The following is a 26,226-nucleotide window of genomic DNA, read 5'->3' as shown; positions in this document are numbered from 1 at the left end:
ATGTTGTCAAATTTTAGTTTTACTTCGGTTTCTTCATCATTTTCAGTTTTAGTCCTTTTTTTTACGTGACATTGACATGAAGACGACGTGTCGCTAATGTGTTCAGTGCCGCATTAACATTATCGGAGAAAAAAGATTACAAAATACTGAAAGATATATGACCAAAATTGAAATTTAACTATATAGATAAGCAAAATCGCAAAAGAGTCAAACATAGAAGTCTGAAACTACAATTTTCCCATTTAATTATCTTTTTAGAGGAGCATGAATTACTATTTGTTTAATTTCCCGAACCTGAGACGTGACATCGGCATTATTTTCAAATAAAATTCGAAAAACAACAAACCACAAAGTACATAACTTAATCAAAACAGTACATAATTTCATAAAAAAATATGTTCTTACATCCAAAAATGCAAAAATACGCTAAATATATCAGCAAAAGCTAAAATTTATCAACATAACGGTAGTGGAAATCAAATAGCAACAGCAATTCTAAATTTCTTCTTTTCACATTTCCCAAAACTAGGTATGATCTTCCTCTTCGAATTCTTATTCAGTCTTATATGAGAAGGGAATATAAGGGGTTGATGGTTTTGTGAAGCACTTGACAAGCGGGGTAGATCGAACAAAACAAATAACAATGACATATATGTATACAAATGATTTCGAAAAGAGCATAACATGACAAAAGCAGGATTTATCATGAACAAAACACAGACGTATAACAATAATATTTCATCTTATCTTCCACGATTTACTGACTAGTATTCTATATGTTATTACTCTAAGGGGTCAATTCATACAACGCTTATTATATAACCCACCAATTCAGATTCATATCATGTTTACTATAACCTAACGCCGAAAGGCCATAAATTGTCATATTTCAGGATTATATTATCATATAAAATTCGAATTATAATAGTCCATTTGAACACACTTGTGTTGAATCATAAAACAATGAATCATAGCGAAACAAAAATAGAATAGAACTAACAAAAGTCGAATGGAACAAAAACATATCATGATCGATCGAACTAAAACATAAATATTATTTAAAATAGTAAAGCTCACTTATAGATTTGTCTTAGAACGGATTGCTGCATAAAACTCGAACTTGAAGAAAACTCTGTGGCTCTTCGCTTACTGCCTGTGTCTAGTTAAAGTTACTCATGAAGACCAAGAAACAAACTAATAGAGCTCGTTGTCTTAAGCTCATAGGATATATGGCTAGCCCATTGTCTTAAGAATAATCTAGATGAATCAATCAGTTACAACATAATTGTATATATCTCTCTCATCAATTGTAAATTCACAGTACAGAAGAAATGAAATTCACGTTGCGCATCTCTTTCTTCCTTTTTTCTATTTTTCTAATTTGTCTACCTTCCATGAAAATATGTGTGTATTGTGCTTGAAAATTTCAAAAAATTTGATGTGATTTTCGAATTTCTTGGGGGTTTATTTATAGGTGTTACGCTCTATTAATTTTGGCATGAAATCGTGTTATTTTTTATCCTTATATAATTTCATAAGTAGCGAAAATATGTTTCATAAATACTGCTAATCATTACATGATTAATAAAAAAAACATCATAATTTCAGTCCAACTCCTTAATTCGAAAACTTGAGCACCAAATTTGACAGTGTCAGATTTTTGTAAGTTTGATTTTCGAATTGTCGCTGGCTTTACAATTTACAATTTGTCTATCTATATATAAGAAATATAAGAATGATACTCTCACGTTAAATAATGTTAAAAGTAAAATAAGACATAGTTTGGTACATGAGATAAAGGAGTGATTGATAAATAATCCTCTTTATCCTACAGTTGGTATTTTTTTAAAAAGCCCATGAATTATCATGAGCCCTTGATAAATAATTTTTTAGAAGGATAAAATGTCTCTTCTATTAAATATGATAATTTTAATTTAATGATAAAATACACTATAAATGACTTAATTACCTTCAATTTATAAATGATTTTTATAAATATATCTAGTAGGTAGAATTTAAAATCAAATAAATATTTTTATTTATTTTTATATATTAAATAATATGACAATTATATAAATGAATTCGAGACAATTATATAAATAATTTTTATAAATCTCAATAAAATTATTAGTATCACTTGATTAACCTTAAAAATTGATCTTTGACTTGACTCACAAAATCAATGGCTCAATTATCATATTATATAATATATAAAAATAGGTAAAAATAAATAAATCATGCAAGCACTATCGACACATGAACAGATAAAAAATATGAACTCAAGCAATAACTTTGAAATTATAAAATTTATTATGATAATGTTAATTTTGTCATTACAATCTAATATATAAATTTAATCACTCTTATTAAAATCATACCAAACATTAAATATAATATCCTACATCTTATTTATCCTTATATTATATATTAAGGGTGTGTTTGGTTGAGTGGATTAAATAAGGATAGATTAATAGTCCAATATTTATCGTTAAAATTTTAAGTTGTTTTAATAATCATTTTGATCCGGTTTATATAATAAGATTTTGTATTGAATTTATCATAAAATTTGATAAATGAAATTTTTATATTGAATTTTTTGTATCGTAAGAATTCTTTTACAAATATGATTATACGTGTATCATTACTTCCCTCACGTTAGATCCAGTGGTCCAATTTTAATTTAACCGTGTGAGGTCTATATTTTATGGATCCGACATGTTCAAATGAATTTTAGACCATTGGATTTAACATTACGATATACTTTTCTGGTAGCATGATTTCTACCTATTTATTATTCAATTTTTTATATTTGAATCATGATTTCTACCCTTGGATTTAACCCTTCTGATACCTATTTATTATTCAATTTTTATATTTGAATCATTGTTAATTTTATTAATAGATGTAAACTTAAAACTTTATTTAATAAAGTTACTCAAAAAATATTATATCAGAAGAAAATTAAAAGACTTTAATGTCGAACCAATAATAATTACTTTTTATCTCAACTTAATTAATTGATCTACCCAACTACCTGCTGACAGACTGAGGCATTAAATTTGGAAGCTTCTTCTTATAATTTTTCAATAACAATATATATTTAAGACCAACCAATCTTGTTTTCAATAAATATATTGTTCAAATTTATATAAAAAAAATTTCCCCAAAATTTAATGTCTAAACTTTGACTTAATATTTTTCGAACCATTTATCTTCGGTTTTATTTATTTATTTATTTTTTGATACAATGGGGAAGTAGAATATATAATATTGTCAAATGTCGCAAGTTAATTTTATCGATTAATTGTGAACGGCCCCTGGTTTCCTTGACCTAAATCTTTCTTACACATTCAGTTTTGACTAATTTAAGCTAAGTTTCACAATTTTTGGGGACCATCTTCCCTAAATTTCTAATAATTTTAACAAGAATCAGAAAATATTATTAATAAAAAATTTAATATAAAAACATGCTCACCTTATACATATAAGTTTTGGTATTTGTTAAAAATATTTGTCCATCAAATACACCCATGATTTACAAATTAAATGAAATTAAACTTGGCAAAAACTTGTGTGAGACGGTCTCACGGGTTGTATTTTGTGAGACAGATATTTTATTTGAGACATCCATGAAAAAGTATTACTTTTCATGCTAAGAGTCACAGATAAAGATTCGTGAGATCGTCATACAATAGACAAACTCATTAAACTTTAGGCTTCTCGAGATTATATATGATTTGATATATTTCTTGTTGGTTAGTCCAAAATAAATATTACGAAAAATTGAGCAAATATTATAATTTAGCCAAGAATAAAAGAGTTAAAATCCTCCATTTACAAGTCAAGCATATTCGCAATTCCTCTATATAAACCAAACATCTATTGAGATTGCTCCACTTTCAGTCAAGAAACCATGGATGCTCCAGGAAACCAAGAAATGTCCTATACATACCATGTTAGAAAAAGACATGAAGAGAAAGGATGCCTCTACGCTTGGTCAGTTTAGTTTCTTTGTTTGTTTTTAAAGATTTACCATTGTTTTTTCACTACTTGACCCACCGGTCGGTCCACTGTTTTTCTCGGTTCCGCGGGTGATATATGAATCAACCAATGATTTTGTAAGTATGTTTGTGGATCCTATGATTATTCTAATATTTTGAGGAGTTGTTTCGGCGCAGCTTATTCGCGTTGTGTTGCTGCTGCTGTTGTTACGAGACCTGCGAATGCTGTCTGGATATCTGCTGCTGCAATTGTGCCTGAGTCATTAGATATTGTTCCTAGGATTTCTTGTTTCGTTTTTTGTTCTTGGAAGGCATCGGTTTGGTTGTTTTAGTTTCTTCTTCTTGTCTTCTTTGTAAAGATGAAATAAAACAGAAGAGTTCGCGGATTTTACATATCTATATTATTTACATAAAGTCTGAAGTTTTTGCGAGTTTGATCTAGACCCTACCACGGCCCCCAAGAACCATGGAACCAAACCTGTTTCGTTGGAATCGAAACTGTTCAGGTTTGCTTTTGATGGGTTTTTGTCTACGAAATTATCTTGTTGAAATTATAAAATGAATGAATAAATATTGAGAATACAAAAATGTAAATTTTATAAAACATAAAAATTAGAAAGACTGTATTTGAAATTTTATTTTATAATTGTATATTGTTATAATAACAATAGTAATAATGATAATAATGGACAAAGAAAAGCGAATAATCTTTGTGGAACCCTATTCTACATTTCTACTTTCCTAACTTTCACGCAACTTTATGGAATTCTAACAAAATGGTTGGCGGTGATGATAGGTTTTACAAACTGAAACGAACCCGATTTTTAACTTTTTAATTAATCTTTTTCTGATCCCAACAATTTAATATGACGCTTCGCCAATCTTTAGGTGTTGAAAAGCGATAATCTTTGATGGGTAGCTGAGAATAAGCCAAAAGTTGTAAACTTGGTCAATATATTACATTTCCGTTTCATTTGGAGTCATCTGCATTCTTGGGTTAGAGGAAAAAAAAAGGTGAAATATTTTTCGGCAAAATGGGTTCTTACGGGACTCTGGCGAGAAGGGCTTTGCTTACTGATACTCCTGTGATGGTTCAGGTATTCAATTTTTCAGTTTAGTTTCATTAGTTTCTGGAGTAGTTGATTGTGAATTGCCTTAGTGAGTAGTCGATTGTGAATTGCCTTAGTATTGTGAAAAGAGACTGTATTTACTTGAATTGGAATAAATGGATTTTATGTTTCGAATCTCAGATTCAAGAATTGATCCGTGGTTTGAAGGATTGTGTTTCTTTAGCTCAGGTTTGTCTCACTTTTCCCTTTTTTTTTTTCAATTTTGTATAGCTCTGCAGAACATATGTTTGTAGTGATATTCATGTGAAAGCGTTTGGTGCCTGATTCTTGGGAATAAAGAAATTGTATTCCTTAAACTTGGCATGTGTAGAATCTCAGTCTTCTTTCTAAATGATGGATGTGATTGAAATAACTGTATTTCGACTTGTATCGGATTGCTGTTACCAAGATGGTTTATGCTAGTCAATGATTTCGTCGAGTTATTGATTGCATCACTGGACTAAGGTATATCCAAATTTTGCATATTACTTGATGATTTGGGACCGCAAGGTATATCACTGTGTAACTTGGCTGGCTATTGGTGGTGCGATGGCTTGAACCATGAGCAAAGATCTTGATCTGTTGATTTCGTACTGTTGTTCCGAACATAATACAAAAACTGGCTCATCTCTTTCTTTTTCCTTTCCGATTCTTTTCTTCTTACCTGACTGAACCACCAGGAGCTTGCTTTTCTTTGAATATTCAGGCATATGGCTAAATTGTATTTCAATGTCAATCACCAGTAGAAACTAATAATAATAATAATAATAATAATAATAATAATAATAATAATAATAATAATAATTGTTCCCCTGATCATTGTTTGTCTATGGTCTTGGTACATTTGCTTGTGTACAGTATATCTTGTACCACCTGGACATCAAATCAAAGATTTCATGGATAACGATATTTCCATCTACATATCAATTGGCATTTTGTTATGAAAGAATTTTGCCGGCTGCTGAGTACGTCCTGGACATGTTGCTCAACAGGGCGTAGTGTATTGGCAACCACCAAAGAAGGCATTAGAAAAGGTGCAACAAATAGTATGGGATCCTTCAGTTAGTCGATATGGTGCCGATGAAGGTCTTCCTGAGCTGAGGGAAGCATTAATGAAAAAGGTGACACTTGTTAGATTATAGTTTTGTGCTGAACTTTGTTTCTATAAACATCACTTATTGCATAAAGAAGCGCATGTGATTCAGGGTACCTATTCATGCCTTAATTGTTAATATTCATGTTATTGTTTGTGTACCCAAAACTGACTTCACGGAGTTATTTTAATGGCGTGGTGTCTTCCCTCAAATTATAACGAGTGAAATAATGTAGCATGTCGTCTTTTCTAAATCTTTATCTTAATCAGTCTTATGAAACACTATCTGTTGCTTTTTTTTTTTTTTGCAGTTACTCAATGAAAATAAGTTGTGTAATTCCTCGGTGATGGTGACTGCTGGAGCTAATCAGGTGGGCAGGATGTTTGGATTTGAAATTTTTACATTTTGTGAAGAGGTTAAGTGACATTGCTTGTCATGAATGACAGCACTAAGGATTCTAGATTTTCGCTATGATACCTTCGATATTTATTTGCCTTTCTATGATGCTCGTCTACTTGTTTTGATGTCCTTATTCTTTGGACCTCTGTATAGATAGTATGCCAGTTTCTTGAGCTTGAAAGTAGGCAAATGAGGTTTTAATCTTGCACGTTGTGATTTCCCTCATTACTCCTGCTAACTGTTAATTGGCACATGAATAAATTTTGATGATGCATGCCAAAGCTCTGGCCACTTTTGTGTTTTACATAGCTTCACATGATAATTTTTTCATCTCCAAACCACTGCATCATTCTTTTAACTTTCGTAGCTGTGTCTAGAACTTCAGATACATGTAACTTAAAAGAAAAATCCTCGCCAAATTGTTGCAGGCTTTCGTGAATATCGTTCTGACGCTGTGTGATACTGGGGATTCTGTCATCATGTTTGCCCCATACTACTTCAACTCATACATGTCATTTCAGATGACCGGGGTAACTAACATTTTGGTTGGTCCTGGGGATCCAAAGACACTCTATCCAGATGCAGGTTAATTTCTTAGTTCCATATGTCATACATGATACAAAATTGATTTTAATAGGCGTGTTTTGTTAATTTCCCTATATTTGGCTCTGAATTTCTCTGCTTTGGTAGTTTCCTTCTTTTTTTTTGGCATCTTCTTGATGATTTTTATTTTTATTTTTTCTTTTGTTTTAATTTTAAATTGTCAAGTTCCATTGTTCCTATGGCCAGAATCGAGGAATCCCTTAGACATGAGATAATGGATTTTTTCAGTCTCAGATTTGAGATTCCTTTATGAAAAATGTGAATCAAGGTTTAAAAAAGTGGAGGAACAAAGAGGCCTTGAACACGACAGATACAGATGATTTAATGGATCACATTATTTCGAGTCCTTGGATATGGCAGTGCCCTTACAGGTTTTTTTTTTTTGGTTTTAGTGGAAGGCCCTGTGAAAGCTATTGAACAATATTGTTGGGCGTTTAAAGAATGAAATTTGGCAAATAGGAATGTAATCACATCGTACTTTATCAAGTATACTGGCAACAATGTTAAGGAAAGAAAATTTTCTGAGACATTCATGCACAAAAACTAATTTATTGTATAGTTCCCGTATTATTTTTCTCTTTTTATAGCTGGCCCCACTTAGTAGGACTAAGGCTTGTTATTGTTGTATAAATATCAAAGTTTCATTCATCTTCAGACTGGCTAGAGAGGACCTTACTGCAGACAAAACCAACTCCGAAGCTTGTATCTGTCGTAAATCCTGGTAATCCATCAGGAACCTACATCCCAGAACCTCTTCTTCAGGTTTCTCTCTCTCTCTCTGAACGAGCTTAAATTTCAATTGAACATTTATCAAAATGAAGCTAGTTTCAAAGCATTATTTGCTATGATTAATATTGTCTATAAGCATTCTTTCCCATTTGTTCCATTAATTCATTATGTCTTTATCTTGTGTGGATTTATTGTCTTTAAGCAGAAAATATCAGATGTTTGCAGAAATGCTGGATGTTGGCTTGTAGTTGACAATACATACGAGTGAGTCGTCATTTTTTCCAATCAATTTGTCAATACATTTCTGGTGTGCTATTTTGCGAACAAGTAGTCGTGTTGCAGGTATTTTATGTATGATGGTCGGAAGCATGTGTGTGTGGAGGGCGATCACGTAGTCAATATTTTTTCGTTTTCTAAAGCTTATGGGATGATGGGATGGCGAGTTGGATACGTAAGTGAAAGCTTCCGATCTTTCATTGTTTTATTTGAAATCTGGGAATTAACAAAATCATCAGCTTTTGTGTGCCATCATTTTAAACCAAGGTTGCTACCAACCTCTGTATTGGAAATTGCGACTCTCCCCCACCTAAACTCAAGTTTTTACCGTTTTACTTGTGTGTCGTGAAATTCGATATCTTAGTAAACACGTACAGAGCAGATCGTAGAATCTTAAACTTTCCATTCCAGATCGCGTACCCTACACATGTACAAGGGTTTGCAGCTCAACTTCTTAAAGTCCAAGACAACATACCCATCTGCGCGTCTATAATCTGTCAACGGCTAGCTCTCCACTCTTTGGAAATGGGACCTGAATGGGTTTCCGATCAAGTCAAAAACCTTGTAAAAAACCGAGAACTGTTATTAGATGCACTGTCCCCGTTAGGGGAGGATGCCATCAAAGGAGGAGAAGGTGCAATATATTTGTGGGCTAAGCTCCCGGATGTGTTTACCGAAGATTTTGAAGTAGTTCGATGGCTTGCTCGTAAACACGGGGTTGTTTTGATTCCTGGAAGTTCTTGTGGATCTCCCGGGTATCTTAGGATCTCGTTCGGGGGATTGGTTGAGGATCAATGTCGTGTTGCTTCGAAAAGGCTGAGGAGAGGATTAGAAGAATTGGTGAGTGATGGAATGATCCCATGATCTCTTATGTAGCTGGAAATTGATGAAACTGTGCTTTTGCAATTTCTTACATTTGATCACTACAGTGTAAAAGAAATTGTTCAAATACTCCAAATTATATTATCATCAAATGAATACACACCATTAATTCTCGACTTGTTACTTACCAGTCTTTTCAATTTATTTTGATTCTCTTGTGAAGCCTATAACTCTGTAGCTATGTATAAATAATTAACATTAAAAAATGGAATAGAGTTTGTTTTCATATACATTTATCTGGATTTTTAAAATATCCTTTCTCACCAAAAAATAATAATAATAATAATACTAGAAACAAAATAAATTACCCCCACTTGAAATCATGTTTATTGTGAGAATATGTTTTTTGTGACACGGGCACACATATTTTTTTTGGTGAGACGAGTCAATAATGTCTATACTTAAAATCAAAAGTAATATTGTTTAATGGATGAGTCAAATAGAATAATCATCTCACAAAATTGACATGTAATATCGTGTCACATGAGTTTTTATATTATTGCGATAGTTGACTTATTAGTTGATGGCAAAAACTCATGTAAGACAGTCTCACGAGTCGTATTTTGTGAAACGGGTTTCTTATTTGGGTCATCCATGAAAAATATTACTTTTTATGCTAAAAATATTACTTTTTATTATGAATATCGATAGTGTTGACCCGTCTCATAAATAAAGATTCGTGAGACCGTCTCATAAGAGACATTCTCTCAGTTGATTATACATCTTTATTTTATTCAATGTTTGAGTTAAGTTTGACAAAAGGTTATACAATGATAAATATTGCCATATTTATTTCATACATTATGCATCATTTTATCGGTAGCTTTGTTATTTAAAATTTTGTTTGTGAAGGATGACTATGAACGATATTGCACGGTTCTTTTATCTTATCTAAAATTTAATTATAAGTGGAAACAATATAATATTTTTTACATTATTATCTTTATCTTTTAATAGTTTCGAGAGTTTCAAAATATCCTTGCTCATGTAAAGTGTATAACTAATATTGATATTGAAATTTTAAAATATCAATATTTTATAATTAGATACTTTTTTTTAAAAAAATATTTTAATTAGATACATGCAATGATTATGCAATATTGCTAAGATAGTAATATACTGAGCAATTATTGTTAATGCGCTTATAGAAATATATACATTAGAACACATGTATACATAAATATGTTGTTTAAAGAGTAAGTTAGAGAAAAATTCTCAATTCAAGTTTATTTGAAGATTTATTTTTAAAGACAAAATTTTAGTTTGGACTCTCTAATTTTGACAAGAGTGTGTCTCATGTGAGACCGTCTCACGGATTTTAATATGTGATACGGGTCAACCCTACCCATATTCATAATAAAAATTGATACTCTTAGCATAGAAAATAATACTTTTTCATGGATAACCCAAATAAGAGATCTGTCTCACGAATACGACCCGTGAGGCCGTCTCACATAAGTTTTTGCCTTTTGACAAAATGATCGGAAATATCTTTGATTTTATAATTGAGTCAAAAATGATATCAGAGACGAGATAAAATTATTTTAAACATACAATGTTACTATTATTATGTAGTTTGAGGAGGAAATTTTCTAAAAAATTATAGATATGAACATATGTTCGAGATTAAATATTTACTGGTCTTATTTCAATATTTTGGAATATTTACAATAAGAGCTAATTAAGGTTAGACATAAGAAGCAAAGAAAAACACATCAGAGTCCTAAGGTAAACTTGTGATTCAAAGCAATAAATTCCTATAAATAGTCCTGAATTACTCTAAACTCTCCGGAAATCTTAAAAAGATCCAAAACACAGTATAAAACTATGACAGTCAGTTATATTATGTATCACATAAAATTGAGGAAATCCTTGAAAACAAAAAGAAATTTTTGGAACATTAAAAGATATTCAAACTAAAATCTAAACTCTATAAAAACAAACAAATTCTAGTAAAATGATATTCGAATAAAAGTTACCATCATCATTTAGTATTGAACCCTTATTACACCAAATAGAGAAGGCCAAAGTAATGCCAAAACCTTTAACCGACGAGAAAATGATCAATCTTATTTAAAAAGTCTTAAAAAAATTTAAGCCGATGACAACTATAGAAAATATTGTTCTAAAGTATATTCAAGACCTTGCAGAGTCTTTTGCGAATATCAATATACGATATCTGAAAATGAATACAACAGAGGGTGGACCTCCCTCGATAACTTGGTCATCTTCTCATGAACCATCAAGAAAAATTGTGGGATCTCATAATATAAATACGAGAGGACCCCAAAGATATTTCCAAGTAGGTGGAGAAGCACATAAGATCAAGGATTTCTCTTGCACCAAACACCTTATGAAAAGTCTGTTTTAGAACCAGTACATCCTTATGAAGTTTTGTTTAACCTTGATATACTGGATTTCAAAAACAGAGAAGATCTCATAGATGATTGGACATAAACTATAAGAATCACATCATGCACACTTGATCTCAACAAACAAGGATTTATTAAACATTCAGAAATGAATATGATGAGATCACTAAAAATAGTATGGGTCATGATTTTAGTAGAAACCAAAGATTCAACCCCAGCCGAAGAATGTTTTAGTGAGATAGATGGAAGAATGACGATTCATTAAACTTTTAGAAATAAGTCTAATGGGATTACTTAAAATCTCCTAGGACATGACTTCGGCAGAAACCAAAGAGATGGTCTTAGAAATAGAATCTCTTAGTGAGATATATAGGAGAATGACTACCCTATTTTAATCACAATTTATAGGGGTAGATTATTTTAACAGTCAAGACACGGGGAAGAAAGAGAAATATACTCAAGCTTTGTATAATCTTGAACTACATGACATCTGTTTGATGAACAAATATATTATATTATTCACTAAATATATATGGAATTCATGGGTTGAAGAAAATATAGCAATACAATTTTTCTTTGCCAAAATGTCAAGTCTCTTGAGAAGAATACTAATTAGGGAATATGTCACTGGCAATCCAAATATTTTGGCACGAATAGCCTTTTTTCTTAAAGAAAAATTGGCAGAATGGTCTCATATGACATCATTAAAAAATAATTACAAACGATTTAGTGATATTAATAGCCATATTCTTTTATATTGTAAAGAAAATGATCTTCAAATAATCATTGGAAATAAGCTACAAAAGCAAAAAATATAAGAGTTTTAAATCTCATCCTTATGACAGAAGAAGAAGAAGTGGAAGTAGTTCTTGAAAACAAGAACAATATGGTCTAGACAAAAAGCCAGATCTTACAAATCCGGGCAAAGAAATGGACCATCAAGAAGTAGGATGTCATCCCAAGTATCGAACTCATCTCAAAGCATGGGACGTACACCAAAAAATAAAACTTTCAGAAAGAGCTCAAACCCGAGCTTGTGAAAGTTTTAAAGATTTTAATTGTTGAACATGTGGAGCAAGAAGTACTATTTCGACCAAATATCCAAAAAATAACAAAAAAGGGGATAAAACGCTTCGAACCAACTCCAGATATTGAAAACCGATTTATTACAAAGATCTAGTTCAAGTTTATTGGTTTGCATATATTCATTCAGACCAGAATATATATGGAAAAAAAAAAAGAAATCTTGAGTCATGAATAATCTGATGGAATATAATCATATCTTACTAAAGACTAGGTGTTTCGATACGAAACACATGAAGAATTGTGTGGTTTATTTAGCCAGACATAAATATCAAATAATATGGTCCAAAAATCATGAGAGAAAGTCATATCTTATAGAGATAACAATGACTCTCTGCATGAAAGGTAAAAAAGTTCTTAGAACATCTTGACCTAAGAAACAAAAAACATAATCTATTTTATAAAGTTTCCAAAAGCGAAATGACAATTCCAATGGAACTTAGAGAAAACCGGATGGAGACACAATTAATTTTTCTGAAGAAATTAAGGAGGAATTACAAAAACGCAATATAGAAGTAGCTAGAACTATGTCCTTGATTCATATCAAAGCAATCCAAATTATGATAGAAGCTACTTTTAAAAAAGGAATAGATCCATTTATTGACATTGCTATATTCGATAAATGAATGGTAATCTTTAAGATTCAATACGGGAACAATATCAAGGAATCAATGTGCAAGAAAAGATGTAGGAGTAATTTACCCAAGAATATCCTACAACCTGACAGATCGAGATTTCAGTCGAGTTTAAACATTACATCAAAATTTCAAAGAAAATATGATGATGAAAAATGATAATAGAACATATTCTATTACTTATCAAATTGCATATGCTTTATCTAATGCACATTAATCATAATTTTTTTTAACAGAAATGAGTTTATTGAAATATCAGAAATAGTTGTAAAAGTTGATCGGACAATTTATCAAAAAAGAATCGAGTTTTTTGTAATACAAAAAAAAATAATTTAGATCCAAGACAAACTGATTTTACAAGGGAATCAAAGTCTTCAACTGGAATCAAGAATATTATCTTTTTAGGAAGAGAAATAATAAGTCACATGTGAAGAAAAACACTTATTCAGGAAGCCCAAAACATGCTAAAAAACTTTTCGACAATAGGAAATCATAAATGTCCAGAAGGTTGAAGAGAAATCAAAACAATATTTGATAATACAAGACAATCAAATCAATTTCTTTATAAAACTATATACTATTTAGAACAATCTATGATAAGAATTTATTGGGAATGATCAATATTGGTGAATTGGAGTTCATATCAAAAGAATCCCATGAAGAACTAGATCAATTATTTCTTGAGCTAGAGTTTCTCAAGGAACACAAACCTTTGAAACGTCTTGAAAATATAATAGAATCCATAGGATAAAATGCGGTAAATCCAATGACAACGATCACATTCTCGAAAAATACATCTCAATAGTGAGTTATATGCACAATATAGGCATAATATTTTGTTTTTTATATTGATTCCAAAGCAGTAATATATGCAGCAAAAATAAAAGTGTTTACAAAATAATTGGAAGAAGAATTATCTCAGATTGCTAAACAAATTTCTCCAAGCGAATATTAATCCCACGTAAAGGATTAAGATAACAGAAATATTAATCAAACGTGCTAGACAAACACCTTGACAAGGTGAAAATACCACTGATTTATTTTCATAATATAGGAGCAGACATTCTGCCAAGAAATAATTTATTGCAAATGTTTAAATCCTATATACAAGAAAATGAGACTAGAAGATTAGTGTACACAGCACCAAGTGATCATAAAGTCATAATCCAAAGAAAAATGAGACATTTTAGTGAAAATTGTCAATCCATTTTTGCAGCAAGCATGTTGATGAAGGAAAACTTCTGAATTCAAAAATGAAGGATTCTAGACGATTTAGAGGAACAATTTTTCAATTAAGAGGAGATCAAAACCGCCAAACAGAAGAAATAGAATTCCTCAAAATAGTTTTATATCAGAAGGATGTAGAGTTCGAATCAAAAGTATTCATATAAGATATCAAAAAAATGATCAAAGAAAACTACAATGAAGATCCTTTGGCTTGTGAGAAAAAAATCAATTCCAAGCCGACCTTAAAATTAAGGAAGACAAGGAATATGAGTTCGTTAAATATAAGCCTATCACAATAAATATAGTTGATACCACCCGTGCGAAATGGTCGAATCGGGTCGGGAACTCTGCCAGGTAAACTATCAAAAATATTGAAAGAAATGCGAGTTAGACGCGGAACTTGGATTGTGACTTTTCGAATACTCTGAAGGACCTGCGAACAAGAAGAATAACCACGTGAATGGGCGCCGGAGGGGTGTCCGACGTGACCACTCCGATGCTTAAGTCAGCAGAATACTCAAGCAATAAAACCAATGTAGCCAAGTGATGGCTGTGATGATTGGTTTGTAGTAAATGAAAGTATTAAATGTCAATTAATATCTGAAAAGATGATAAATGCGAATAAGAAACCTGGTATTTATAGTAGAAGAAGCAATGATGACCTCGTTTTTTGTGTGTGAGCAATAAATATAGTAGGGTGGCTGATTGCACCCTATTGTTCTGACATGTCAAATCATATGCTAATCATGTCCCATCTGTTCTGTCAACCATTAATACTAATAAGGGATAGGTCGGCTGTATGTGTGATCTACCAAGTCAATGCAATTAAATGCTTCCCCCATATCGAGGTGCCAGAGGAGAAGGCTCCTCGGGTAACCTGTGCAAGAATCCGGGCGCCACGTCCCAGGCAAATTCACAACCCAGGGCATGCATGCTTTTGTCATGTCCGGTCTGAAAGTATTCCGCCCTGACCCGGGCACCGTTCATGGGCATGCTCCATGACCCGAGAGATCCCGGATCCTATCAATGGCCCGGGACATATCGGGGCATCATCACTCCCTCCTTAAATAGTCGGGCTAGAGTCTACTCGTTGTCCCGATTGATCCCATGTGCCCGGTCAGGAGAATCACCTTAACACACTTATTTCCCGGGCTGGCTGTAATGTACTGATACTTGTACGTTGTTGGGACATGTTTTATATTGCAACCTTATCCAAAGCGTTTCATGTTCTCGAGGATGATCATTGTAATATTTTGATATTCATGCACGTCTTTTCAACTGTTTGGTACAACTTCCAATAACCATCTTAACCGTCCATGTATCAAAAGATTAACGGTTGTGCTTAGCCCTTTACTCCTATATATAGAAACATCATTTCCCTAAAATTACATCAACCAACTTGTTATCTGGAACATCAAATGGCGAGTTCAAGTAACCCCAAGACTCTTGACATGGAGGAAATTTTGCATGAATCATCCGAGAAGAGAAAAACTGAGATGGAAGATGAAGTGTACCAAAAAATTATCCGCTACTGGGAGAAGCTTCAGAGATTACAATTTCTTTACGAAATCGGGGAGGCTAATGCTTCGAGACTGGTGGTAAAGATGGAGAAGTACCGGGATCGCCTGAATGTTACCGAGAAGGTGAACATTTTCAAAGGCGACTATGTATACCAACTGATGTTGTTCAAGGAGAGGAAGATTCTGTCGGACATCACGATAGCTTCCTCAAGATGTCCACCAGTGCGTTAAGAAAATGGAGGACCATGTGGACACTTTTCGTAGAGGAAGAATACTTCAATGTAATCCGCAAAAATGCACTTAAATAAATAAAATTCGTATTCTGTTCATCTCTGTTCTTTACTTTTGAGGCCTTGATTTAATTTTCACTATTGAATGTACACTAATAATTTGAATAAGATACTTGATAACAATTGAAACGATTGATTAAAAGACTGGTTCTAATACCCCGGGCTTAGAACATCATGCCGGGCCTTCATACTTCTCGAGATGGTGGTGAGACGCCGGGGTTTTGGCTCTTTCTTAGGCTATAAGGTGAAAAGTCGGGACCTCAATCCTACTGGGACTTTGACGAGGTGCCAGGGCTTCTAATCTTCCGAACCATGGTGTTGTCATAATTATGCATGAATCATCATTAAATCTTTGCTGAAAAGAAAACTTCTCATATTCTGAGACGCTTCGATAACCGTATACACCCTTTTGCCTGGGGATGCAATTTTCGAGGCATTTACTGATCATCTACGTGTTTGCATATTAGTAGTCTCGATAAACTCTCCTTCTCCAAATAAATGACAGTATGCTTCGATTAGCTCGAGACTCTTCGAATTTGCTCATATTAAATGCCCCCTCTATAAATAAGCCTGTGGATGAAATGCCTCGGCATTAGCAGAATAATGTCGAGCTCAAGCGATTCTAGTACTTGCAGCAGTACTGTTTCCTCCATTGGTGCACAGAGTCAGATACCGGCCGAGTTGCGCCCTTACGTGGAGAATTTTAAAAGGACTGTTGACGAGTACATCCTGGCCAAGGTCATGTGTACTTGGCACAAACTTCAATTCATCGGCCTCTTACACCTGAACGGTGTGGTCCTTACCCGTGCTCAAAGGTTAGTAATGAGGAAATACAGACGAGAGCTAGTGGTAGCTCGAATTGCAGATTTGTTGACTGATCAGAATCTGCTGCATGCCATGTTATGGAAGGAATAGCATCATTTAAACAAGATCTCGAACACAGAGTCCTTCACCGACCTTCATATCCAGGAAGTGACCGACTGTATGGATGAATGGAAAGGTCGTGTGGCCTCCGAAATATCTGTAATACGACGCCGACCATTTCCTTAATGAAATTCTTAAATATTGCCTCGTGTTCTTTTGATTTTATATAAGTGGATTAATATAAACAAAACTAATAATAACAAATAATTGGAAAACTAAAAAGATTGGTTTAGAACTTCACATAGAATGCCGGGACCTCGTGCTGTCCAGACCTATTGACCGGGCGCCGGGGCTTCGTATTCCCAGGCTACCGAATAGAATGCCGGGGCCTTGTGTTAATCAATGGTCTCGGGTTACGCGGCGTCATTATGACGCCTGCTTATCATTTATATCGCCAACGACCGTTGCGCTTTCCAAGAACATGATAGGGCTGGCGTGTTGATATCTGTGTGTGTCTTTCCATTTGCTCAATTCCATTCCCAAGACTCATCTTAACCGTTCATGCGTTCAAATCAATGGCTGTGACTAATCATCTTCCTGAATAAATGGGAAGACGTTTTGATTGGTTTGAGACCTTCTGACTTATTTCATATTAAATACCACTCGCCTATAAATATGAGGGTAGGAAAAAAAGGCGGAGGTCGTTAATCCAAAATGTCAAGCTCGAGTGATTCCAGTGCTTGAAGCAGCACGCATGTTCTGGTGACTCGGGAAATGCGTCCTCATCTGGAGGAGTTAAAGAAGACGATCGAAGAGCTCGTCTGTGTGAAGGTGATGAACGTTTGGTACAAAGTCCAAGACCTGGATAATACCTACCGGAATGGTCTCGCCCCGACTCGAGCACAAAGAGCCAGAGCTCGGAAGTACATCCGTGAGTTTGTAGTAGATAGGGTTACAGACCTGGCCACCGATCAAGTCCTGCTACATATGATGCTCTGGAAAGAGTGGCATCAGTTGAATAAAATTATGACCGTTGAATCCTTCGTGAATCTTCGAATTCACGAATTAACTAACTGGATCACTGAGTGGAAGAATTCTGTATCTTCGATAATGGATAACATAACTGTGCGCCGATTTTACTTTCGACCATAATAAAAATATTTTATTGATGCATACTTCCTCCTTACTTTTCCATGAACGGATATAGAAAAATGAAGACTGATTTCGCGATAAATTGGGATGTCCCATTCTTAAAATATAAATTTGGAGCCTTGTCTCTCCCGAGCTACAAGTAAAATGCCGGGGTCTCGTAGTATCCCGATTTATAAGCGCTAGGGCTTTATGTCTCCCGGGCCTATGGATAGAGTGCTGAGACCTCATGTCTCCAGGGCTTGAAATTCTTTTCTTATTTGCTCTCCTCGGGCAGTCCATGTGCAGTCATAATGACACTTTCTGCTGATGTGTTGTCAGAGTCTGTACGTATTCCGAGCAAGTAAACAATCATGATGCCTCGATTCCCGCAACTGTCTTTTCAAATTCCCCGCTTAATCATGCCGCTCAAATTCCGAGGCTAATCTGGCCCGTCCAATCTACTTTGGATCAACGGTATAGATTTATTTTTTCCCCTATATATAGCAGTTCATCGATTTTTCCAAAAATCACTTGCAAATTCATTTTGTAACGAAGCTCTGCCAAATTCTTCTTTCGGGCTTTTCTGTTACGTAGATCTCTCTGGCGATCTCTCCGGATACCAACCACCACTTTCGCTTCTTTTCAGTAAGTTTTTCTTTTCCCGTATCTTATTTATCCATTCTTTTTCATCATGTCCAACTCTACCTTCTCTACCTCCGGTAAGAATGTTAGAGGTCGATCGGAGGACAATTCCCCCACCCCTTCCGAACAATCCGTCCAAATTCCGATGGGTGTCCCTACTGTTTCCTATCGATCCCTACCCAAAAAGGCTACTAAAGCGTCTTCCTCCCGACCTTTGGGTTCCCCGAGTAAGGGGAAAGAGAAAATAACAGGGCCCTTTTGGTTTTCCACTATGACCTCCACCCTCCGCCCGAGTAGCTTAGAAGAAATCCGGTCTCTGGGATCTATTCCCTCTTCTTATGAAATCAGAATTCTTGGACCGAACGATCACCCAGATACCCCTCTCCCCGGATACCATGCTTTCTTTCTTGAGCAACTCAAGAGTGGCCTCCGCTTCCCGGTACACCACTTATTCGAAGGAGTTGCTCGATTTTTCAACCTTTCCCTCAACCATCTACATCCTAACGCTTTTCGTATTATGGCTGTTACTTTTGTGTTGTTCCGTATGAAACAACTTCCCATCAATTCTTCAATTTTTCATTAGTTTTACTCTTGCCGGTTTAATGATGGGGTCTTTTCGCCCGGATGTATTACCGGTTCTTGTCTGATATCCCTTCCTCTCTGAAAGGATGGAAGACAAAATTTTTCTTTCTTCACTTCCCAACTCTCCCTTCGAGTGCCTTGGGCTGTCTTTCTGCTATGCTCCTCCAACCCGAGCTTCCCCGGGACTACAAATTCCTCTTCCCTTTTGTCCAAGCCTGAGAGGCTCTAGAAAAACAATCTTATCTTTCCTAGGTATTGATTGGGGGGGGCAACTTGATTTATTATGGGATTGGGTCCCGGCTTGAGGACCCCGTGGATCAGATAATAGATGAGTTCAATCACCCTGGGTCGCAGGCTAGTAAATTATTATCTCTCCATTATTTTCCCGTACGTATCCTTCGCATGCTTGGTCATCTAACATGCTGATTTTGTAATGTAGCCGAAGACATGATCAGGGCGAGTTTCCAGGAGGCCGCGGCCAAGAAGAAAGCCCGGGCTGAGAAAAAAGCTCGGGAAAACCAGGAGGAGGAAGAACGCCAAGCCCGGGCGTTGGCTGAAGCCCGGGAAACTGAAGGATGCCGGGACGAAACAGAAAGGGTGGTTCGGGAGGAACCCATTCTTTCCCGGGAAGAATCCACCGTCCCCGTTGCCGAAGAGGATCCGACTCCTCTTACTCAGCGAAAGAGGAAGGCCATTCAAGAGCCGATGATGGTAGTAGAGGATGAGGTCGAGGAGATCGCCCGGTCTCCTCCTATGACTGGTTCTTCTGCTGGGCCTTCTGGGGGAAGGCCTTGGGTCATCCCCAACATCTTTGGGGAAGATATCAGTTCGGACCTTCTAAAAATGATCCGAAGTCTTCTGCGCCCTGATGAGGTGGCACACCTTCAGGGACTCCATCCCAATATGCTTCTCTGTGAGGGAACGTCCCGGGTCTTTTCTGTAAGTTCATAAAATAGTAACCCCTCCTTTCTTCCTCTCTCTCTCCATTTTTTTTTTGTAAGCTGATGCTCGTACATTCTTATGAGCGAGTAGCTACTGTAGCTAAAGGGGCCAATGCTCGGGCTACCTCGGCTCAGGAGACGCATGCAAAACTCCGAGAAGAGGTGGGTCGCTTGTGCGAGCTTCACGAGCAGGCGTTGGCTCGAGAGAGGGCTACCTGGGAGCAACAGATGGATCTGGTATGGGCGGAGCTGGCGGTGGCCCGAGCGGAGACACAAGCGTTAAGGGAGGAACCCGAGTCCTCCCGTGCCCGAGCTGAGGGTCTCCAGGCTGCTGTATCCCTTCTTAAGACTGCTCAGGAGGAGCAGATGAACAATTTTATAAAATCTCCTGAGTTTAGGCTGATGTTGGCTGAGAAGGCCTTCCCGTACTTTGAACAAGGCTTCAACAAATGCCTGGAACAATTCGAGGAGGCGGTTTTGGTTCCAGCTGACCGGGAAGATTTTCCAGACTTATAGAAGGCAGCAACCTCTCTCCCGAACGAAGAGGAGGAGCAGAGCAAATAGCAGGATCCCAAATAAACCAAGTTTTTTTTTTTTACTCCCGGGTTCCGGGCACCTTGTAAAGGTCTTCTTTGTTAATGAGATCTCTCATCGCCTTTGATAATGGCTTCCCCGATATTCCCCGAACCATCTCGAATTTTATATTAACTATGAATTTCATCAATCATTAACCAATAATTTTCTTTTTCCAAAAATCTGCGGGCCCAATACAATACTAATCTTTACTAAGGTCGATGGATGACCAAGGTACGGGTCCCTGGGCCAGAAAGTATAACCGAGGTAAGGGCCCTCCGGTCCAGGGTACGGGTCCACCGGGCCAGGGTACGGGTCCCTGGGCTTGAAAGTATAACCGGGGTACGGGTCCTCCGGGCCAGGGTACGGGTCCCTGGGCTTGAAAGTATAACCGGGGTACGGGTCCACCGGGCCAGGGTACGGGTCCCTGGGCTTAATAACCAATTTTCTGAATTCATTTCTTTATTTGAGGAAGAAGCAATAAATACATGTGTTTTTAAACATACTATTTCTTTAAATGAAAAGCATTCCAGGGCCTTTTGAGGGTATGCCCTTGAGAGTCTTCAAGATAATAAGCTGTACCCAAACTGACTCTCTTAATTACTTTGAAGGGTCCTTCCCATTTTGCTTCTAACTTCCCTACATGACCAAGTCTCCTATTTGAAAGTCCCGTGTTCGAACATGCTTATTGTAAGATTTCATTACCCTGCTGCGATAAGCTTACATCCGGATGGCTGCTCTATCTCTCTTTTCTTCAATCAGGTCAAGTTCAAGGGTCTGGGATAAGTTATTGTTGCTTGAGTAGGATTCTACCCGAGTGGAAGATTGTCCGATCTCCACCGGCAAGACTGCTTCTGAACCGTAGACAAGACCATACGGGGTTTCCTGAGTGGACGATCGAGGTGTAGTTCGATAAGCCCATAAGACGCTTGGTAATTCTTCTACCCTTTTTTCCTTTCCCATGGAGCCGAGCTTTTAAGGCTTGCACAATGATTCTGTTAGTTACTTCAGTCTGGCCATTGGCTTGAGGGTAAGCTACCAAGGTGAAAGATTGCATAATCTTCATTTCTTGGCACCATGAGGTGATCTTCTTTCCTTTGAATTGTCTCCCGTTATCTGAAATTAATTTCCTTGGGATGCCATATCTGCAAACAATGTTTTTCCATAGGAATCTGATGACTTCATCCTCAGTGATCCTTGCTAATGGCTCGGCTTCTACCTACTTGGAAAAATAATCCACAGACACTAGGAGGAACTTTTTCTGGGCACGAGCTAGGGAGAAGGGACCCACAATATCCAAACCCCATTGGTCGAAAGGGCATGATGCAGAGATTGGTTGCATATTTGCGTCGGGTGATGGTGAAAATTAGAATGATGTTGACAACCCTGACATTTTTGGACGAGCCGAGCAGCATCCTGGCTCATTTGAGGCCACCAAAATCCAGCCAAAATAGCCTTCCGAGACAGAGCCATTCCACAAAGGTGTTCCCCACATCATCCCTCATGTATTTCTCGAAGAACGTACTCTGTTTCTTCTTCTGATAGGCATTTAAGTAATGTGCCCTGAAAGGATCGTCTGTATAAAACATTGTTCAAAAGGGCGAATCTGGGCACCTGTTTTTTAATCTTTATAGCCTGGGCTCGATCTTCTGGAAGCTTCTCATCCCTTATGTATTCCACAATAGGAGTCATCCATGAGTTTTTCTGGACCGGGGGTGTTTCTGCTTCAATGGATGATACTAGCTGGGTAAAACAGAGAACGTCTCGGGTATTTATTTCTATTAGGGAAGCAGCCAGTTTGGCTAGTACATCGGCCTCTGTATTTTCTTCTCGAGGAATTTGTTCGATACTCCAATCTGTCAAGGACGAAGCTTGAGCAGTGATAAGCTTTAAATGCTTGAGCATTTTTTTGTTTTTGACCTCGTATGCTCCTTTAATATGTTGGGTGGCCAGCTGAGAGTCAGAATAGATAATGACTCGTGAAGCCCCAACTTCTCGAGCAGCACGTAACCCTGCAAAAACGGCTTCGTATTCTGCTTCATTATTTGTGACCCTAGAGTCAATCCTCAGAGCCAGTTTGATTTTTTCTTCTAGTGGGGAGATCAAGACAACCCCCACTCCACACCCCGATAGGTTTGAGGCGCCGTCGACAAATACCCTCCATACCTCTTCCTCAGCCGGTTGAATAATCTCTGTTAAGAAATCTGATAATGCCTGCGCTTTTATTGTAGCTCGGGGCCTATATTCAATATCATACTCCCCGAGCTCTATGGTCCACTTGACCATTCTCCCAGAGACTTCAGCGTGAGTCATGATTCTCCCGAGGGGAGAATTGGTGAGGACCACAATGGGATGCGAAAGAAAATACGGCCTCAACTTCCGAGCGGTCATTACCAGAGTTAATGATATCTTTTCCATTTCACTGTATTTCACCTCTGCTCCTCGAAGGGCGTGACTAACATAATATATAGGCTTCTGATCGGTCCCTTCTTCTTTGATGAGTACGGAACTAACAGCAAATTCAGTAGCGGAGAGGTAGACCCATAATTTCTCCCCGGGCTCGGGCTTGGCCAGAATGGGTAAATTGGCCAGGTGTTTCTTCAGATCCTGAAAAGCATGTTCACATTTGTCATCCCAGCCAAATTTCTGCGCTTTCCTTAGGACCTGGAAGAATGGATAACTCCGATGGGCTGATCGGGAAATGAAGCGTGACAGGGCAACAATTCTCCCAGTCAATTTCTGAACATCTCGAGTGGATTGAGGAGAAGGCATATCCATTATTGCTCTGATTTTCTCAGGATTAACCTCGATTCTCCCTGTCTGTTACCAAAAAACCCAAAAATTTACCACTCTTGACCCCGAAGACACACTTGCTCGGATTGAGCTCTATTCCGTATTGTTTCAATGTGATGAAAGTTTCAGCTAAGTCATCAATGAAGTGAGAGCCTTCCCGAGTTTTGATGAGAATGTCGTCCACATACACCTCCACATTCCGAGCTATTTGCTTTTGGAAGACCAAATTCATGAGGCGCTGGTACGTAGCCCCCGCATTTTTTAATCCAAAAGGCATAACAACATAGCAGAAGGTGCCCCCGGTGGTAATAAAGCTGGCTTTATCCCGATCCTCCAAAGCTAGAGGGATTTGGTGATACCCTTGATACGCATCCAGAAAGCTCAATAACTCGCATCCAAAAGTGGAGTCTACTAGCTGGTCAATCCGGAGGAGTGGATAGCAATCTTTTGGACATTCTTTGTTCAAATCCCTGAAATCAACACACATTCTCCATTTTCCTGTAGATTTTGGGACGAGAACCACATTTGACAGCCAGGTAGGGAATTGGACTTCCCTGATATGTCCGGCCTTTAGCAACTCCCCTACTTGCTCTTCGATTATTTTATCTTTTTCGGGGCCAAAATGCCTCTTTTTTTGCTTTACGGGCCGGGATCCCGGGAGGACGTTTAACTTATGCTCGGCAACTTGGGGCGAGATCCCGGACAATTCCTGTTGAGACCAGGAAAAGATATTAATGTTAGCTTTCAAACACTGTAAGAGATGTACCCGGGTAGTCGTGCAGATTTCTCGGGCCACCCGGACGTTCTTCCCTGGCTCGATTTCCACCACTTCCTGTTCTTCTTCAGCCACAAAGAGCACTTCTCTACCATGGGTTTCCTCAGGATGTTCTTTCTCCTTCCCTTCCCTTTTTGCCTTCTTCTGATCTATCCGGACTGTCTCCCCATAACACCTTCGAGAAGAGGGTTGATCTCCCTTAACTTCTCCAACATGTCCTCGCACTGGGAATTTGATTTTTTGATGGTAAGTAGAGGCTACGGCTTTCATTTCATTCATGGCTGGCCTTCCCAGTATGATGTTGTACGACGACGGGGCATCTACTACTGTAAAAGCAGTCATCACAGTTTTTCTCAAGTCTCCAGTGCCCAGGGTCAGGGGTAGAGCAATTTCCCCTCAGGATATACAGCATGCCCAGCGAAACCAAATAAGGCAGTCTCAACCGCCTCTAGCTGACACTCATGCAAATCCATTTGGATCAGAGCTTCCTTAAAGATGACATTGACCGAGCTGCCATTGTCAACAAATATTCTCAACACATCGTAATTAGCCACTCGGGCTTGAATGACAAGAGCGTCATTGTGAGGTAGGCTCACGCCTTTGAGATCCTCTGGTCCAAAGCTTATAACCGGTTCGTCCCTCCTATTTCCATCAATCTCCAAACATTCCCTTCTACTCCTCGCCTTCCTGGCCCGGTTGGAATCGCCATCGGTAGATCCTCCCGAAATCATCTTGATCAGTCCTCAACTTGGGGAGGGGTCCTTTTTTTCTGCTGGCTTGATTCTTTCCTCTCGAGTACTCGCTTCTCCCCTCCTACTTCCACTCGGGATACTCACTGTCTTTGGGGGGATATTCGGTCCAGGGCATCGAGACAACCAGGGTGGATGTCTAGACTTGTCCCGTGGGGGATGAGGTGCTGACGTAGGACGCCTATTGAAATTCTTCCCCAGGATCCGACATTCATTGGTGTTGTGGGTACAGTATTTATGGAGGGTACAATACCCTTTTTCTGGCCTTGATGTCCTCGTTATAGAAATGGGAAGGGTGGCTTCATCTGACCTGCATTCTTTAATCTCCCTGTCTCGGGCGATTCTCAAAGGTACATGGGCGAAATGCCCCGAGCCGTTCTTCTTGGGGCTCTCTCTTCGGTTTTGACAGCCCGATCTCCTCTTGCTCTCTTCAAGACCTCTCTCTTCTGGTTCTGCGCTTCTTCCATATTAATGTACTTCTCTCCTCGAGATAAGAGATCTTCAAAATTCCCGGGCAGTTTTTTGGTCGAGGATCGGAAAAAAACCCCTTCCCATAGCCCTTGCATAAACACTGTGGTCTTCGTTTCGGGTGCACAGGTCGGCACATCCAGGGCCATCCGGTTGAATCTTTTGAGATATGCCCTCAGGGTTTCATCTTGCCTCTTCTTCACCTCAAATAAACTGAAAGCAGTCTTCTTGTACTTCTTGCTGCTACTAAATTGATGCAAGAATACCTTTTGGAAGTCTTCAAAGCAATGGATGCTTTGTGGCGCCAATCCTTCAAACCACCTTTGTGCAGAGTCGACCAGGGTGGTGAGGAACACCTTACATTTAATTTGGTCCTCATAACAATGTAACATGGCCATATTTTTGAAACGAGCGAGGTGCTCCTCAGGATCAGAACTCCCATCGTAGTCCTTGATTTTTGCCGATTTAAAATGCCCGGGAAGTGGTTC

The 26,226-nt window shown here is 37.4% G+C and overlaps 2 protein-coding genes across 2 annotated transcripts; one reads left to right on the top strand and one right to left on the bottom strand.

The window, feature by feature from the left end:
* Window positions 1–3,815: 3,815 nt before the first annotated feature.
* On the top strand, window positions 3,816–9,216 carry LOC140803471 (aromatic aminotransferase ISS1-like). Its single transcript, XM_073159361.1, has 11 exons — window positions 3,816–3,996; window positions 4,179–4,507; window positions 4,890–5,098; window positions 5,252–5,299; window positions 6,103–6,231; window positions 6,515–6,574; window positions 7,032–7,188; window positions 7,862–7,968; window positions 8,141–8,199; window positions 8,278–8,386; window positions 8,623–9,216. Exons 3-11 carry the CDS (start codon window positions 5,036–5,038, stop codon window positions 9,073–9,075), a joined length of 1,185 nt encoding a protein of 394 aa, XP_073015462.1. The 5' UTR covers window positions 3,816–3,996; window positions 4,179–4,507; window positions 4,890–5,035; the 3' UTR covers window positions 9,076–9,216.
* A 13,231-nt stretch (window positions 9,217–22,447) lies between these two features.
* On the bottom strand, window positions 22,448–23,731 carry LOC140802917 (uncharacterized). Its single transcript, XM_073158530.1, has one exon. The coding sequence runs from the start codon at window positions 23,729–23,731 to the stop codon at window positions 22,448–22,450; it is 1,284 nt and encodes a 427-aa protein (XP_073014631.1).
* Between the last annotated feature and the right edge of the window lie 2,495 nt (window positions 23,732–26,226).

The sequence above is a fragment of the Primulina eburnea genome, chromosome 10 (genome assembly GCF_022965805.1).
Source record: "Primulina eburnea isolate SZY01 chromosome 10, ASM2296580v1, whole genome shotgun sequence".
NCBI classification, from domain to species: domain Eukaryota; kingdom Viridiplantae; phylum Streptophyta; class Magnoliopsida; order Lamiales; family Gesneriaceae; genus Primulina; species Primulina eburnea.
Note: the sequence above shows the minus strand (reverse complement) of the source record. Positions and strands in the feature narration are given on the sequence as shown.